The sequence below is a fragment of the Phalangium opilio genome, unplaced genomic scaffold (genome assembly GCF_054372755.1).
Source record: "Phalangium opilio isolate 3A_F unplaced genomic scaffold, DU_Popi_V2 ptg000537l_1, whole genome shotgun sequence".
Lineage (NCBI taxonomy): Eukaryota > Metazoa > Arthropoda > Arachnida > Opiliones > Phalangiidae > Phalangium > Phalangium opilio.
The window spans coordinates 2,260,112-2,277,116 of NW_028324243.1; the positions used below are offsets into that span (position 1 = coordinate 2,260,112).

General features: G+C 38.5%; 1 protein-coding gene across 3 annotated transcripts; it reads right to left on the reverse strand.

Moving 5' to 3' along the window:
• Positions 1-4,553: 4,553 nt before the first annotated feature.
• On the reverse strand, positions 4,554-10,119 carry LOC149588792 (uncharacterized). Of its 3 annotated transcripts, XM_089862037.1 has the most exons (9): positions 9,986-10,113; positions 9,802-9,928; positions 9,592-9,742; positions 9,234-9,530; positions 8,778-9,097; positions 6,832-8,713; positions 6,627-6,765; positions 6,360-6,532; positions 4,554-6,292 (listed from the first exon to the last, which is right to left on the reverse strand). In XM_089862037.1, the coding sequence occupies exons 3-4, from the start codon at positions 9,711-9,713 to the stop codon at positions 9,251-9,253; spliced, it is 402 nt and encodes a 133-aa protein (XP_089718163.1). In that variant the 5' UTR covers positions 9,714-9,742; positions 9,802-9,928; positions 9,986-10,113; the 3' UTR covers positions 4,554-6,292; positions 6,360-6,532; positions 6,627-6,765; positions 6,832-8,713; positions 8,778-9,097; positions 9,234-9,250. The 3 variants fall into 3 exon arrangements, with proteins under 3 accessions (XP_089718163.1, XP_089718162.1, XP_089718161.1); XM_089862036.1 differs by having other exon boundaries at positions 8,778-9,530; positions 9,824-9,928; positions 9,986-10,119; XM_089862035.1 differs by having other exon boundaries at positions 8,778-9,530.
• Between the last annotated feature and the right edge of the window lie 6,886 nt (positions 10,120-17,005).

Sequence of the window (17,005 nt, forward strand, 5' to 3'; positions counted from 1 at the left end):
AGGTTCTGTAACGGCCGTGTCTGTGTGTGTGTCTGTGTGTATGTGTGTGTGTCTGTGTGTCTGTCCGTTGTTACACCCACGTGACCGCGTTCGCAGTTTGCGTATCGGAGCAAACGTGTTCCCAATTTCCGGACCGCATTGACAGGTCACAGAAATTTAGAAAATTGTATTTCTCTCCGTTGGCTACTCTATATTTGAGTTCTCACACCACCATGTTTGGTCTTCGTCCATCCCACATGGACACCAGTCTGTACATATTGGCTTCTAATCACCACCATCTTCTGGTCTTCGTCCATTCCACTTGGACACCAGTCTGTACATACTGGCTTCTAATCACCACCATCTTCTGGTCTTTGTCCATCCCAGATAGACACCAATCTGTATCATTAGCTTCCAACACCACCATCCACTGGTCTTCCGTCTATTCCACATAGACACCAATCTGTATCATTGGCTTCTACTCCATTATCATCGTTTGGTTTTAGGATATACGCCGCGATCTGCTAGGGTTACGAGAAACGTCTAGCCTCCCTAAGGTGGGATCGCCACCAAAGGTTTTCGCAATTGCGCTTTTTCCTTAATATTATAATGGAAACGAATCGTATATATATACCCCAAAATTTGAAGAAAGTGGGCAAGAGGGGTACCCTTCACTTTAAACGTCAATATTAGCAAAGTTGAGATGATAATAGGTATAACTTTATTTTAAACGATTGAACTATTATTAAGGTTAATTATTGAAGATTAAAATAATTAAAAATAATTATATTTATTTAAATATTAAAGATAAACCTCTCGTGCAAAGAGAGAGATTATCATCGCCTCCTATATCTGCCAAGGCCCGTGCATGCGATATATTTCATTCATTGCCTCCTATCTATCAAGGCCCGTGCATTGCGATATATTTTTCAAAACAACAACCAAAATGGGAAGCTCCTCTCAGAAACATAATAATTTCTTTTCTCTGTATATGAAATGAAAATATGGATAATATTGCGCTCCTTCTTTAATGGTATCAATCCTTGCCTGTCTATTAATATTTTACGTAGTAGTAATACGTTTTAAGCGAAGTCTAGAGAGGATAAACATAAGCGAGATTGTTTCGGAAAAAAATACTGCTTCCACTAATGGGTTTACACTCCTTGTTACTCTTGTTGTCTGTGTGTGTCCGTCCATTGTTACACTAGTGCGTCGCGTTAGCAGTTAGCCTTGTGTTGATGTGTTAAGAAATCATACAGAACCTTAATATTCCCTTTTTCCATAATATAAAGTGAATATGTGGAAGTATTTTTCGTAATCATAATGCATTTAGTACTTTTGTAGCTTTAAAGCTCTGTTTCATTTTGATATTCCAAAGATTTTTTTTAATATTGTTATTTGAAATGGCTGTTTATATATTGCTTAAGCTATACTACATCTGTATATAGAATAATCCTTGGTTTTGTGATTTCATGAAGAAAACTAAGACCTAGACTCCGGCGCGTATAACAAGCATTATCCGCAATAGGCTTAGTGAAACAAAGAGTAAATAATTGAGGCCTGAGGTGAAGTAAACTCTTGGCTCTGATTTTCGTGTCTGAAATGAACAAACATCAACGGTTCAGAGTGAGCCGAAAGTTAAATACACTCTTAAATAATAATTATAAGGTTAGTAAAAGGGCTAATGGTAAATGGGTAGTAACTACAGACTTATTATTCTCTTTATGGTGCGCATTGACTATTAGTGCGTCTAGCTACAATTTAGCTTTGGTGTTATTTAACGTTAACATTCATGTTGGCAAACTAAGAATATTGTTGAGATGAGACGAGACGATAGTGTTTACACTGCAAACCAGTTGTGAATGTAGCTTTCAGAATATAGGGTAAACAGCTGAAGCGTAGACTTCATTTCCTGTTCTTTTCCCCATTGACTGATTTCCATGTGTCCAAGATTTATCCTTATTGGATGTAAAATGTCGTCTGCTTTACTGTACATTCGCTATGTTTGGAATACTGCTTCAATATTTCGTAAATTTTTACTTCAAAAAAGTGAAATAATTCCATATCTAGGTAAATACGTTTGTAGTAGTAGACCTCTTGACACGGAGAGGTAATATTTTGGTTTTCCCCACTTGTTTTTGTATTGTGGAGGTTTCTATGTAAGTAGGGCACATACGTCCGCGACAAGGATGCGATTAGTCAGGGTTCAGTATGTGTGTAAAAAGGGAAGGAAATGAGGTGTACTTGAGAGGTGACGGAAGGGGTGTGGGGGTCAAGTCACCTCCGGCGGACACGGGGTAGTCGGCACCTATAGGGTAGGATCGCCGGCATGTGTCATATTCCCTCAAACTTTGCCGCCCAGAAGCTTTGCTTACAGGAGTGCGCCGCCACACTCCCGGCCCAAGATAAACTTCTTTCTTCGGGACGACAAAAGTGAAAGTTTATATAGAACGAGTAATGAAGATTGCATCTGAATTGAAACAATATACGCATATCAAAGTTGATATGAAGCGAGTACGATGGAAAGACCTCTTACAAAACCAAGAAAATTTGTTTTTGTCGAATATTAAATGAAAACATTTTTAATATATCTCGGCATTACGATTCTGTTAGTAGTTTTGTAGCTATAAAGCTCTGTCTCATCTCAATATTCCAGGAACATCTTTTGATATTAATTTTTAAAATTTGGTGTTTACTTTTTAATTTAACTTTACTACATTTATATAGAGTGTAAACGTAAAATTAAACTTTCCTAGATAAAATGGATGTTAATAGTTAATATGTAAGTAAGTGTTGTTCGGATTCGATCCGTGATTTGAGACACCTTAGGGCTAAACCAAAATTGTCCTTGATTCGTGCCCTCTTTGAGGAGGTCTTAACGGTTCAGGGTGAGTCGAAAGTTAAATACACATTTAAATTATATATATTAGGTCCTTAAATGGAATTGTTAAGGATATACAGTAAAGGATTAGTCGTTTTAACCCACACAAATGCACTAGGCAATACCTCCCCAAATTTGTGGCTTTCATTTCCGGTTTTCTCATTGACTGAATGACCTATGTTTAAGAAGTTGTATTTCAAATTGTGAGATTTGAGTTGAAAATTTTCTATGACATTTTGCCCTAAGGGACACGAGTTTACAAGTTGTAATTGTAGTGTTTCAGGGGTGAACCCTTTATTAAAGGCATACAGACACAAAAAAATCGAAGGTGGTTTGTAAAGAAATGCCTTGGGGATCTATAAAATCGATACAATAGTATTTTTTAATAAACTGATCCGATAATTAAGCAAATTCTGAAGTTAAAACTGAACATTCAACGGCTGCGGATTTTGAATTTTGTGTGAAGGCGTGATTTAAACCTGACGTAGTCAGACATAGCAATACAGCTTATTATTATTGGCCCTTACTCTGGCGTTTACTTATTGGCTGTTTTTCATCACGTGGTATATGTTATGCTGGACGAAACGCTAACTAGTAGTTCACAAGTTTCTATCCGTTTTATCTTTTTATGAAAATATTAAATTATTATGGGAACGTCAGACTCCTCGGAGGATATTTTTAATTCGCATTTATCTAGCGATAGTCATCGCGAAGCGTCTCGCGAGTCGAGCTTTTATGAGTCTGAAAACTCGGGAGATAGCGACGGTAATAATGTAAGCCTTGGCGCGTCAGAGAGTGTGGTTCATGGGGTATAGAGTGCTGTCAGTTGTGACGTCAGATCCAAGGTTAAACGTCACGAGTCTGCCTTTAGCAATGGGCGGCCATGACAGTTACCGTTTTTTCTTTATGGGAAAACAGCATGGGTGACGTCACACCAGCGCTTCTGACAGCACTCTATTACCGTATGAATTTGAACCATTTTTTTTGCTCCAGTTTAGTTGTCGAGCTAGGGCTTAATGAGTTAGCCCTACAGCTCCAAATTTTTTGGGAAAGCTAGAGGTTGAGGTTCTTTTTGAGTGCCAATTTAAATTGCACCAGAGATGTGAGGGAGACCACTTCAGGGGGTAGGGAGTTCCAAATGGGGATAGTTCTTCTAAGGAAGGAGTGTTTCAGGGGGTCTTTACGAGAAGGCGGAAGGAAAAGTTGGCGTGGGTGTCCACGGGTGTTGTGAGTGATGAGGGTAGGTAAAATATTTTTGCCCGGGAGTTTTAAGGACCCGGATGAGACTTACAAGGTCTATGTACGTCCGCCTAGTTGACAGGGGAGACCAACCAAGCGCTGTTTGTCTAGATTGACGAGGTAAGTGACAAAGGGATTTGGAAAGTTTGGACGCACGATCGAGTAAATTAATATCTGGCTACCAAATTCAAGTAGGGGTCGCACATAGCAATTGAATAAGCGCGTAAGAAGTTGGTGGGGTAGTCTGGGAAAGTTAGCTTTAATGGTCGCGAGAAGGCCTTTAGCACGGCTGCAGGTTCGCTTTATATGAGAATGTGGTTTGATGTTGTATGTCACCTGAATCCCTAGATCGCGACATTCATGGACTCTATTGATATTAGTGCCACCAAGGTAATAAGGAGAGGGTAAATCGATACCTGGTTTGGTATGGTGGATAGTGAGTAACAATGACTTCTGACTATTTAAAAAAGAGGCCATTCCGCGAGGTCCAAGTTTCAAGCTTGCTAAGGTCAGATTGAAGACTACGAATATCGTCGTATGTTTTAATTACTCGAAAGATTTTAAGGTCATCCGCGAAAAGGCACAACTGTGAAAATAATTGAGATGGTAGATCATTAATGTACAAAAAGAACAATATGGGTCCTAGAACGCTACCTTGGGGGACGCCACTAGCTACTGGGAGGGAATTGCTAAGAGAGTCACCAACGCGCACAGATTGGATTCGATCTAGTAAGTACGAGTTAATCCACCTGTATATATTATTGTTAAGACCAAAAGCTCTGAGCTTGGCCAACAACCGTTGATGGGGAACCGAATCGAACGCTTTTGCGATATCGAGATATATAACATCGACTTGATGACCCTCATCATAGGCCAATATCCAGGTGGAAAAAGCCGTAAGCAGGTTTGACTCCACAGATCGATTATTGAGGAAGCCATGTTGGTACTCGCTTAGGTAGGGTGTGACAAACTGAAGGAGAGGTAAACGAATGCACTTTTCGAGGACTCTGCAGACTGTTGAGGTTAAACTAATGGGCCTATAGTTGTGGGCGTCACTTTTGCTACCCTTGCCTTTGTAAATGGGGGTTACGTGCGCAACGCGCCATCGGATGGTAGAGTGTCTTCAGTAAGGTATGTTGTAAAAAGGGTTAAAAGAGGGATAGCTAGCGAGGATGAGCAATGGTTCAGAATACGGTTTGGTATCCCATCGGGACAAGAGGCACTTTTTTTGTCAAGGTTACGGAGGATGAGTTTTAGATCGGCTATAATGTAGGGAGAAAATCAGGCATTTGGTCTGGAAGGCTATAAGGTAAGTCAGTTAGGTCCGGAGGGTTCGAGTTAAAGTTTTTAGAGAGGGTTTCATTGAGGCAGTTTGCCATTTCTTCATCAGAGTCTGTGGGTGTACCGTTGTTCAACCGGATATTGAGGCTCGAAGGCAGGCAACGTAATTGATGACGGATGAAGCGGTAGAAAGCCCGTGGGTTTGTCTTGATTGTTGACAATTTGCGCGCTTGGATCCTGGAAACAGCCTTACGGAGAAGAGATTTGACTAGACCCACTTGGGATTTATACAATGGTTGAAGGCGGGCATGGGTGAGGCTGTCTTTAGAAGAGATAGCTCGACGGAGTTTCTTCCACAGACGTTCTTTTTTCCGTATGGCGCGTTTAGTAGAAAGCGGTATCCAAGGTCGGGAAGTGCGAGAGGCCAGGTGATCGTAGAGTGGTACCGCTTCTGAGATGCACGTGAAGAGCGTAGTTTTGAAGAAAGTCCTCGCCTGTTCAATCGGAAGCCGAGATAAGGGAGACCAGTCGGAGGTGGAGAGTAGGGTGCTGAGTTTGACGTAGTCACCTATTGTTTACCAACTAATGATTACACGGCGCATATTGTTATGTGATCACTAACACCAACTGGGGCTAGTGCGGTGATGGTGGGATTGACTTTGGCTTTTGTCAGGACTAGATCGAGTGTGTTATGGGATAAAGTGTTGCACTGGCTGAATCTTGTCGGAAACGTGACGTGTTGGGTCAATGCTGCTGAGTGTAGAAGATTGAGGAATTCATTGTGGAGAGGGGACGGACCCGGGTTTGGCGTTGCGGTATGCCAACATCGGATGAAGATGAAAATGGCGACTCAGGAGAACCCCCCCACCCAAAATCCAAGATTAGGGAACACTGATTGGTAGCCTTTATATCCTATGATTTAGTCGTTTTTAATTAGTACTGAATTAGTTAAACATTTATGCATATAAAGGTGTACTACCTGTGGATTTTGCACTGTAATGGGCACCGCTGAAGAAAGCGTTTGTTGCCCAGAGCAAGAAGCGTTAAAGGATTTTTTAATTAACGGACCATGTGTAGCCCAGCAAGAGGAGTTTCACGAAACTTGTTTAAGGCGTAACCAACTCATATTAGCGTATCTTGAGTTTGTTAACCCTAACGGCGGTAATAGATATTTAGACCCTCCCCAAGGCTTCATACACAAGTACGATTAAGACGAAGTTGTCTTTTGTATCAAAATGTTTCTTACAATTTTTAGGAATTTTATTTTTTTTGTGTTAATGGTTTGATCCCAGTTTAGGGTTGCCACGAAATTTTCAGACTCAAATTCCCTGACTCCGTGATTTTGGGGTTTCTTCAAACATAACCTCGCTAAAACGCACACCCAGCTGTATAGTTGAATCAAATTACCTGACTTCGTTAAAATTCTTAAATTTCCTTGACTTTTCCCTGACCTTTTCGATCCATTTTGAAATTCTTTGACTTTCCCAGGTTTTCCCTGACCCGTGGCAACCCTGCAGTTCCGAAAAATTCCGATCCTAAAAGCGAGGGTCCGGAAATTATTCGGGAATTGTTTTTAATAGCAATTAAGAAGGTAGTTAGTGAATTTGGTGCCGGTGTTTTGGATTTGGAGTACATCTGTAAGGGTGAAAAGTGTTCGCTATTCTTTCTTAAGCCAATCATGTCTACTATCCTCATGATTTTGTAAACGAATTTGATGAAGTTAACCAAGGCTTAGTGAATGGCCAGGAGTTTTGTGAGCTTAGTGTTTGGTTAAAACCTGTTCGTGCTGTAATATCTATGAAGACTTTTACTCAATACTCACTTTTAATTTTCTTGGGTCTTCCCCGTTTTTAGCCATATCGTAGTATACGATAGGCTCTTAGTTTGACCCGAGCCGTCGTAGTAGTAGTAGTAGTGGCCGGGGTTGTCGCTTCGTTAACGTCAGATTTTAGCTTAAAAGGAACTTTATATTACCACAACCCACCCATAGGGGTTACTTGGCTCGGTTAGAGATTTAATTTTAATTAAAATTTTTTCAGGTCAGACCCGGGAATCGAACCCGGGTCACCGGCGTAGTAGACAAACATTCTACCACTCAATCATAGAGACTTGATAGAAACCCCGAGTTTTTTATCATTTATTTTTATCTCTAAAATGTCGGGGTGAAGTGGGGTGGGGTACCTCTTAATCTGTGGGTTCGGATACTTTTGAATTTTTATCTGTGGGGTCGGATACTTATGAATTTGTATGCTTGGGGTTATTATATTCATTTTCTTTTTATGTATGTGCTAATTAAATTGATAACGATTTTCCCCGACTGTTTAGAGTAGGGAATCGAGGGGCTATTCACTCTGATTTTATGCACGGTAAATCATTTAAGCATTGAAAAAGATAGCGCTATTCACTCATTAGGGTAAGGTATAGAGGGGTTATCCACTCATTGGGGTAGGGTATAGAGGGGCTATTCACTCGTACGATATGGCTACTATTACGAGCCCTTGGGCCGTCTTGTTTTTTTCAGTTGCAAGCCCTATGTCTTGTGTAACTTCCAATTTTAAACTATGTTCTTTCAAAAATTACAATCCGAGCCCATTCCAACTTGGCAGACGAAGGGGCAGACGACGTTTATTTGACCCGGATATACATACAACGCCATAATGAAAATAAGACCCGCCTCTTTTTTCATATCCCTCCGTCATGGGTAAAGGGGGTAGTGGACTTGGACGCGCACCCGAATAACCCTGTTACCCATTCCGTCTTAAAAAAAATAAATCCATCACTGGTCTCACAGAATATTCACCAGCTTTATACTTAGGGAAGAAAATGTTCCATCTCCGTTGCCCATTTTTTGTGATGGCTTGTAGTTTTTGCGTATTTTCGTTATAGTGCAGAGCTGCCAAATATAGACGAGCTTCCATTCCGTGAAAAGAGTAGTGAGTATGCTTTGGAGCAAACTGCACAATAACCGCGTGAAAGCTTCAACAGAAGAAGTCTGGCACACCCAAGCTAGCTGTCCAATGTCTTTGACGAAACTGTCAACAATTTGCTTTAGGTTGGCGTAGGCAATGTCGCTAATTTTGAACCATTTTCTTGGTCTATCTTTGGCCTTTCCAAGGGGACCATGGGCGCATTTTGGAAATGGCTCTCCATGACCCGAGTGTTTGTTTGTTGTGAGCCGTAATATGAACATCCATTTAGCCTGCATTACCTTCCCGTCACCATCACTAGAACTAGCGATCCAGTACAAGTGGTTTCGTATGCTTTTACTCCATTTCAGGAGGAGCTTCATGCTCTTTTTGTTTCCACAGGCTTTAGAAATTTTTGACTTCACAGCTGAAATCCTTTTTTTATTTACATATACACCATATATTATTGATCAACCAAAAAAAACTTTTACCAGATGCCAGACATCAAAAAGATGGATAATTTTTGGGTAGTTTTTCCTTAAGAAACATCGGATTTGCTTGTGCCTGTCTGTTACTAAGTAACCAATTTTCAATCCTTGGTCGCAGAGAAACTGAAGCCCTTTTTTGCGGCAGGAAGAAGAACGTTACTTGAAGTAGAACAAGATGAATGACTTTTAATTTGGCTTTCCAAAAAGCAGTAGCTCCCGTATTTTGCGCAGTAACCAGGACTGTCGCACCTTCCATCACCTCTTAATTCTAGGTTTTTTCCACGCAGAGAGTCTAACAGAGTTTTATGTTCATTCAGCCACACCTGTGAATATATGCATTAGTAATCGCGAAGTGGATATACTTTGAGCGGACCAATTCTTAAACTACACTCTTAATTGCGTGAAAGAGATACGCTTTTTGTAATCTGTAGAATGTTTTCAAATTAAACATGGTGATACCAGCAAATTCAAACATTCTAAGTGCTTTTGCTGGATTGTGGCCGGAAAATAATATTGCAGCTGCTGTTATGACATTGCCAGCTGGCAACCGCCCTATTAGGGGCATGGATACGCCACGAGTGTCGGTGATTTCTTTCGCAATGAGTCTCAATAGTGATCATAGATCCTCTGATTATTGACTTCGCAGTACATTTTGATAAACACTGGCAGCACACTAAAAACAACTGAAGAAGAGCCGTTTCAAACACAATAAACTTTCGCTCTGGAGCTGGATCTATTCCACCTAAAACCCAAGCCCTAGCAGGGAAAAAATATTTAGCTGGTTAGTTCATAGATCTTTCTAACTTATTAAAATTACTCTTCCACATCTTCTTCTGCTATGGATGAGGGCTGGAAACTAGAATCTAAAGGATCAAAATTCGCTCCCGCATCCATTTCCTCCTCATTGAAAACGTTAGTCTGCGTAGATTTGTCACTCATATTTGCGGGTCTCAAATATACCTGACATCCTATGAACAGAAAACATTTAAATTTATTCATTTATTTTAAATTTTACTTAAAAATCTACTTTTGTCACTTTGAGATTTTACAGTTTGTGTCCCGAAGGTTTTTGCAAAAGGGGAAACTGTTAACTGAGTCCCTTTACTTTTTGATTTTGTAAAAGTAACAGACTGAGGTCCAGCTGATGAGGAATCCTAAAATTTTGTTTTACTTATTTATTCTTGAGATTAATTGTCCAGTATATTTCTCACCAAGGATCTAGACTTTTTTCTTGGTGGTAATTCAGCCTCCAAGTTATCAGTTTCCAGATTATCATGTTCAAGAACATCTTCAGTTGTAACTGTAGTGTCTAATGAACTTAATGAAGCCGACGTTGATGGAAAAATATCAAGTCAAGCGAACTAGTACCCGCTTTTACTAACTTAGTAGCGATAAGCGTAGGGATCGCATTTTGAGTTAAACGTTTTGAACCATATTGAAGACTAGGGTCAACCAGGATTCCAGGTTTGTGTTCGTAAGAATCACTGGTAAAATGTTCTGAACATACTCGACCATTCGTCTTAATAGTACTTTCACTGATTCCAATGCTTTTAAACCAAAGTCTACGGCGTTCTTCATTATTTGGAAAATTATGGAATAATAATCCGGGATACTTTGACTTATAATTGTTTCCACAATTAGGAACAACACACTTATATACTTTAGTCATGTTGTTTTCAAACTTAGCTTAGTTGAAATTAAATAATTCAAAAGAAGCTCACGGAAGTGACGGAACCCTAAGCCTAGGCTTTTACGTCTGTGACTAGTCAAATAAATTTTCGGAATTGTAGATGGCGCCTGCTAGTGCGCTAGTTTTGATGACGTACTCAAGGTATGCCGGATATTTTTATAGAGGGAAATTCGAAAAGGGGTGGAGCCAAAAGCGAGTTAATCGTAGTTTCTAAACAATTATTTTAAGGTTAATACATCTTTTTATGTAAAAAAAACCAAACTATTACCTCTCAAAGTCAAGAGGAGGACTACTAATACAAACTTATTAACCTAAATATAGAATTATTTCTCTTTTTTTTAAAGTAAAAATTTACGAATTATTAAAGCAGTATTCCAAGCATAGCGAATATACAGCAAAGCAGACGAAATTTTACATCCAATAAAGCTATGGCTTGGACACATGGAAAATAGTCAATGGGAAAAAAACATGAAATGAAGTGCATAACTTTGGGAGAGATATAACCTTCATCTGTTTGAAAAGGCCCAATTGTCTACGCCTCAACAGTTAACCCTATATTCTCATAAATACGTTCACAACTGGTTTGCAGTATAAACACTATTGTCTCGTTTCACCTCAACGATATTCATAGTTTGAAAACGTGAGTGCTACCGTTAAATATCACCAAAGCTGACTTGTGGTTAGACCTAAGACTATTAACAGCCCCAGGGACTCGCAACGCAATAAGATCCTTGTATTGAAATTTCCGCCTCTAGGAGTTACTGCTGTTTTCGCGACAAGGGTGCCACCAAGCGGCAACGGATAGAAACTTATAGGGTGTACAGAACTTCCGGTTCCGGATATCGCTTAAGTTCTTCTAAATTCGGAGACCAAAGCCGCACCGGTTTAATGTACAATTATGATAAAATAGCAAAATAATATATCGCTAAATTGCAATGCTAAATATTGCCATACTTAGATTAAATAAAGTCTTTTAAATTAAAACACTGAAATAGTTTAAACAGATAATCTTTTAAATTAAAACACTTAAACAATTTAAACAGTTAATCTTTTAAATTAAAACACTTAAATAATTTAAACAGTTAATCTTTTAAATTAAAACACTTAAATAATTTAAACAGTTAATCTTTTAAATTAAAACACTTAAATAATTTAAACATTAAAATAAAATAAACAAACGTCATAATTAAAATAAAATAAACAAACGTCATAATTAAATTTAAATAACAAACATAAGAACAAAACCTAAACAGTTAAAATAAATAGATAATTCTATATCATAAAAGGATATTCCAATATTCCATTTTAACCTTGAGGAATGTCGGATGCTGGCGTTCGACACGATTCAAGGTTAAATGGACCTCCCAAAAACTAATAAATAGGGGTGAGCCCCAGAAAGAGAGTGTGGTAGAAAAACTGTCGAAGGACGAAGAAGGACGCTTCGGACTCTTATCCGATGGGTTTCGCGTTCCGTAAAATGTCGTCGGACAGAAGCGCAAATTTAGAAACGTAGAAAATATCAAAGTCGTATCAAATAAAATTAAAAGAAATTAAAATAATATTAAAAGTAAAAATCAAGATGGTGCGTGTATGCGCGAAGGAAAATATGGTGCGCGAAACTGCGACGAAAGAAGAAGAAACCCCTCTCGAACATAAGTACTAACCACATTTCACCATTTCAATATTTCAATATTATTTTTGTATTTTCAATTTAATTTTGTTTCAGTAAATTCTCGAGAGAATTAAATAAATGTTTTTGTTTTAAATGCAGAATTGCTAATTAAAAATCCTAATACCTAAAAAATACCAATAATAATTCCCCTAGACATAAAACCTTAAATACAATAGAGAACCAAGGGATCGAACCCAAAGAATATTCTTTTTGCATGGGAAGTAATATATAAAACCAGGGATAGATTTATTTTTTAAGACGGAATGGACAACGTTTGGCCTTTACTTCTGTCCGACTCATAGCCGAGTATGGAGCCCTTCCTTCAACACGTAACCAAAAAGTTAAATTATCTTATTGGCTCACTAAAACTACGTATTGGTGACGTTGATGACAAGGAGGGCCAAAAATACTTAATTCCTGTTTACCTCTGTCGCTATGACTACGACCTCTCTTGCGTTGTACATACAGATAAGCATCTTCACAGGGGTTCAAAATGGAGCCGTCTAAAAGCGAGGGTCCGGAAATTATTCGGAATTTTTTGTAATAGCAATTAAGAAGGTTGTTAGTGAATTTGGTGCCGGTGTTTTGGATTTCGAGTACATCTGTAAGGGTGAAAAGTGTTCGCTAATTCTTTCTAAAGCCAATCATGTCTACTATCCTCATGATTTTGTAAGCGAATTTGATGAAGTTAACCAAGGCTTAGTGAATGGCCAGGAGTTTTGTGAGCTTAGTGTTTGGTTAAAACAGTTGACGGGAATTGTCAAATTTGTTGTGGTTTTACGAAAACGGAAAAAGGATCTATAGCGCCTTCCAAGTTTGGAACATACCTTAAAAGTACATATGAAGTACATTTCTGCTAAATGTGCGGGAATTTTCAAAAATTACAATCAGAGCCCATTCCAACTTCGCAGACGAAGGGGCAGACGACGTTTATTTGACCCGGATATACATACAACGCCATAATGAAAATAAGACCCGCCTTTTCGTTCATACCCCTCCGTCAAGGGTAATATGGGGGTCGTGGACTTCGACGCGCACCCGAATAAACCTGTTACCCATTCCGTCTTAAAAAATAAATCTATCCCTGTTAAAACCAAATATAAAATATAACATACCGATTTCATTGCAAAAGTGGGGGTCCGTCCGGGATTTCTTTAGCGCCCTGTTTGTTTAAAAATAATTTTGACGTATAATTAAACTGTGAATTAGCAACTTCAAGAAGTTTTGTTTTACTAAAAAAACCACAATGTATTGTTGTTAACACAATCTTACCAAAAGATTCAATAAAAATAAATAGCCCCTAAAACAATTACGTTAATTTAAATATTTCCTCTATGAAACTGGATATTTCCCCACATAAAAATCGACACGCACGGGGCTCCGTAGCAACCTATCGATTTTCTCAGACTTTGTTGATAGAAGGTTAATGATCTACATTAATGAAGGTATCATAATCCCGCGAGATCCCCACAATTGGATTATAATTTAAGATTAATAGACGTCTTTCTAGGTTCTCATTTCACTGAGATTTTACGGTAGGGGTGAGATGTTGAGCAAAACAGTTTTCTTGATGTAAGCCAATCTAGCGTAAGCCGAAGTCTAAGAGACGTTACTAGGGTTATAAACCGTCATCTAGTACCGAGACACATAACATTTCTTATAACGGAGGTAGAAAAATAAGCCATCAAAATGAGGTTCCAGGAAGAGTACAATTTCCCCGGAACTATCGGAGTAATAGATTGCACCCACGTTACAATCGTGCCACCTCTGAACAATGATCCCGACTTTCCGGAGAGCACTTACGTAAACCGGAAGTTCTATCATTCCTTAAATGTTCAACTAGTCAGTGACTATGATTTGAACATTATTGCGGCTAATGCCAAGTTCGCGGGGTCAATGCACGACTCATTTATTTACCGAAGTACAAATGTTTCAAGACATTTGGAACGATCATACTTAAATGGGTCATTAAATTGTTCTTGGGAATTATTAAATTATATTGCTTATCTCTAATAAGACTTTAATGTCCTGACCCTTCACAAAATTACAAGTAATAAAAGGGAGCTAGTATGTGCCAACCAATATCTTCATTTCAAGCGGATTTTATTGACAAAGTTATTTAAACCTGTTTAAACCAATTGAATTTTATATGGAGAAGTGTGACTGTTTTTATTCCTATTTTGAGTTGGGTTAGTTTAAAGCCACTAAGCCCGAATTTTAATAATGGTTTTTTTAATTTATTTATTTTCCTTTTTTATTTTTGTAGGAGATAGTGGCTATCCATTAACTCCATGGTTATTGGTCCCCATAATAGGGCCTGAAAAGGATACCCCAGAATTCCGGTTTATGTCAGCTTTTTTAAGGCTAGATGTTACCATTAAAAGGTGTAAAGGATGTCTAAATCAACGCTTTCGGTGTTTGCTAAAGGCTAGGGCTCTCCATTACAATCCGGAATCGTTATGGCATGTGTTGTTTTACATAACATGTGTATGGCGAATGGCCTTGGGGAAGACATTGACCTAGAAGACGACGATACCCCATATGTTCCGTCTCGTAACGGGAACTGGAACCCGGAAGGGCAATGGCTAAGAGACAGAGTGGTTCGTAGTTTTTGTTGATGTACCCTCTAAAAAACAGTCCTTTTAAAGGCTACTCGTCAATAAAATACTATCAAAATAATTTTTTTTAATAAAATTGAGTCGTCACGCATGATGAATTTACTGTCGGATCCCTTGTGTCTAAAAAAATTTAACTCTTTATTTTGGCGCTATATTGTTGGCTAGTCACACTTGGAAGTTCCGATTTAATCTCATCATGAGTTAATAATATGTTAGCTCCCTATAAGTTACTCAGGCAATTCATTTTTATACTCCAGCGTTTTCTCCCGCGCCGCCGGCTTCCCAATTATATGCGACGCTCTGCGGCCGCCACGTGAACGAAAATCTTATTTACTCTTCTTTCCGGTTTTTCCCCGGAAGCGCGTGTAGTGGGAGCTAGCCAATGATATCGGAGCTATTTAAGCAGCCAAATATTTCGCTCAGTAGCCTCGGTTAAGAAAATAGTTAAGAGATCAGTGGATTGGATTTAGCTCAGTTGTATAATTTTCTGGTTTCAAGTAACAATTACAACTCTTATCTTTAGCATTCTTTATCGATATTGGCAAATTGCATTGAGTTCCTGCATTTTTTGGTCTCAGTACTGACACAAACGCCATGATTTAATGTTAAATTGTTAAAACAAACATTCACGACTAAAAAACTCCCTTGGTGAAAAAGCAGCCGACGACTCGAGCCATACGGGCGGGATTTTTTTTCGACAAGAGAGAGAGCAACATTCGGATTTTTTCCCGCGCGGGCGAAATGAGAAGAAATCGCTGGATACATTACGCCTATGGAGCCTGGGTATCTTATAGGGAGCTAACATATTATTAACTCATGATCTCATATATATAGGCTAATGTCGTGAACATGTGCGGAGTATATTGCCTTCTCGTGGCAAGTGTCGTAAACTTGCTTTGCAAGGCCGAAATATACACGTTTTTTTTAAATATTCCTTTAAAAAATGCTTACAATTTTAGTTAATTTAAAAATTATTGATTTCTACGTTTCAATTCTCGGGCGTTAAGATTTTTTTTGTTTCAAGGTTTTCAAATTTCTCAAATTAAGACTGAAAGGTTTAAATTTAAATAATTAAATCAATAATTACTGTTTTTAAATTTAAAACAAGTTGGGAAAACCAAAATATTACCTCTCCGAGTCAAGACGACTACTTACAAACTTATTTACCCAGATATGGAAATGTTTCTTAAGTTAAAATCTATGAAATATTAAAGCAGTATACAAAGCACAGCAAATATACTGTAAATCAGACGACATTTTACATCCAATAATGATATACTTGTACACATTAAAATCATCCGATGGGGGAAAAACGGGAAATGAAGAGATAAAACTTTGGAGGGATATTACCTTTACTTGTTTGTAAAGGCCCAATTTTCTACTCCTCAACTGTATGCCCTCTATGTTCACAGCCATATTCACAACAGGGTTGCATTGTAAACACTATCCTTTCGTTTCATCTCAACGATTTTCGTAGTTTGTCAACATGACTGTTAACGTTAAATAACACCAAAGCTTATTTGTGGCTACACACACTGAAAGCAAATGCGTACCATAAAAAGCATGAAAACACGAAGCTATTATCCGATTACGATCAGACCTTTCACTGGTCTGGGCTGCGTTCAGCAGAGCTCACCAAAAAAGACAGCGGATTTTGGAAATGTTTACCGGTGAGGTCTGTCGTCATAGCTTTTCTCCGGTCATCGGCGTTTTATAAATGACGCTAGCGCAATAAAGCGTGCAAGGTACCAAGGCTTAACAAAAATTGTATGATAACATATTTATAGAGATAGATAACAACTTTTATAATTAAAATTAGAAACTAACATATCTTTTAAAATTCTCGCGTGATCAACTGGTTTCACGCCAATTAAATAGCTATAGTCCCATAGTGCTATTTGTATTAATTCCTCCATGGTTTTTTCGCCAAGCTGAGAACTATGCGTTTTACGTCACGTTATCCAAAGAGCCGACTATTTTCTTTGAAGACCGCGCTAGCTCAGCGCTTAGCACCGTGACGTCAAAATTCAAAAACAAAATCCCGTTATGTAGGACACTGCTAACAGCACTGGGCTCTGCTGAACGCGGCCCAGATTTCCACCATGATTATATAATCTAAGCCTAATTATTTAAAAGTGTATTTAACTTTCGGCTCACTCTGAACCGTTAATGTCTCTGCATTACAGAAACGAAAACCAAACCCAAGCGTTTACTATTTGGTTCACTAGGCCTATTGACAAATAAAATTTCA

Bases quoted from the DNA above. Each gene is read 5' to 3' on its own strand.
- LOC149588792 (XM_089862036.1), bottom strand. From the start codon at position 9,713: ATGAGTGACAAATCTACGCAGACTAACGTTTTCAATGAGGAGGAAATG. The intron at 9,531-9,591 runs GTAATTTTAATA...TTTCCCTGCTAG, and splicing joins GCAGAAGAAGATGTGGAAGA to GGCTTGGGTTTTAGGTGGAA.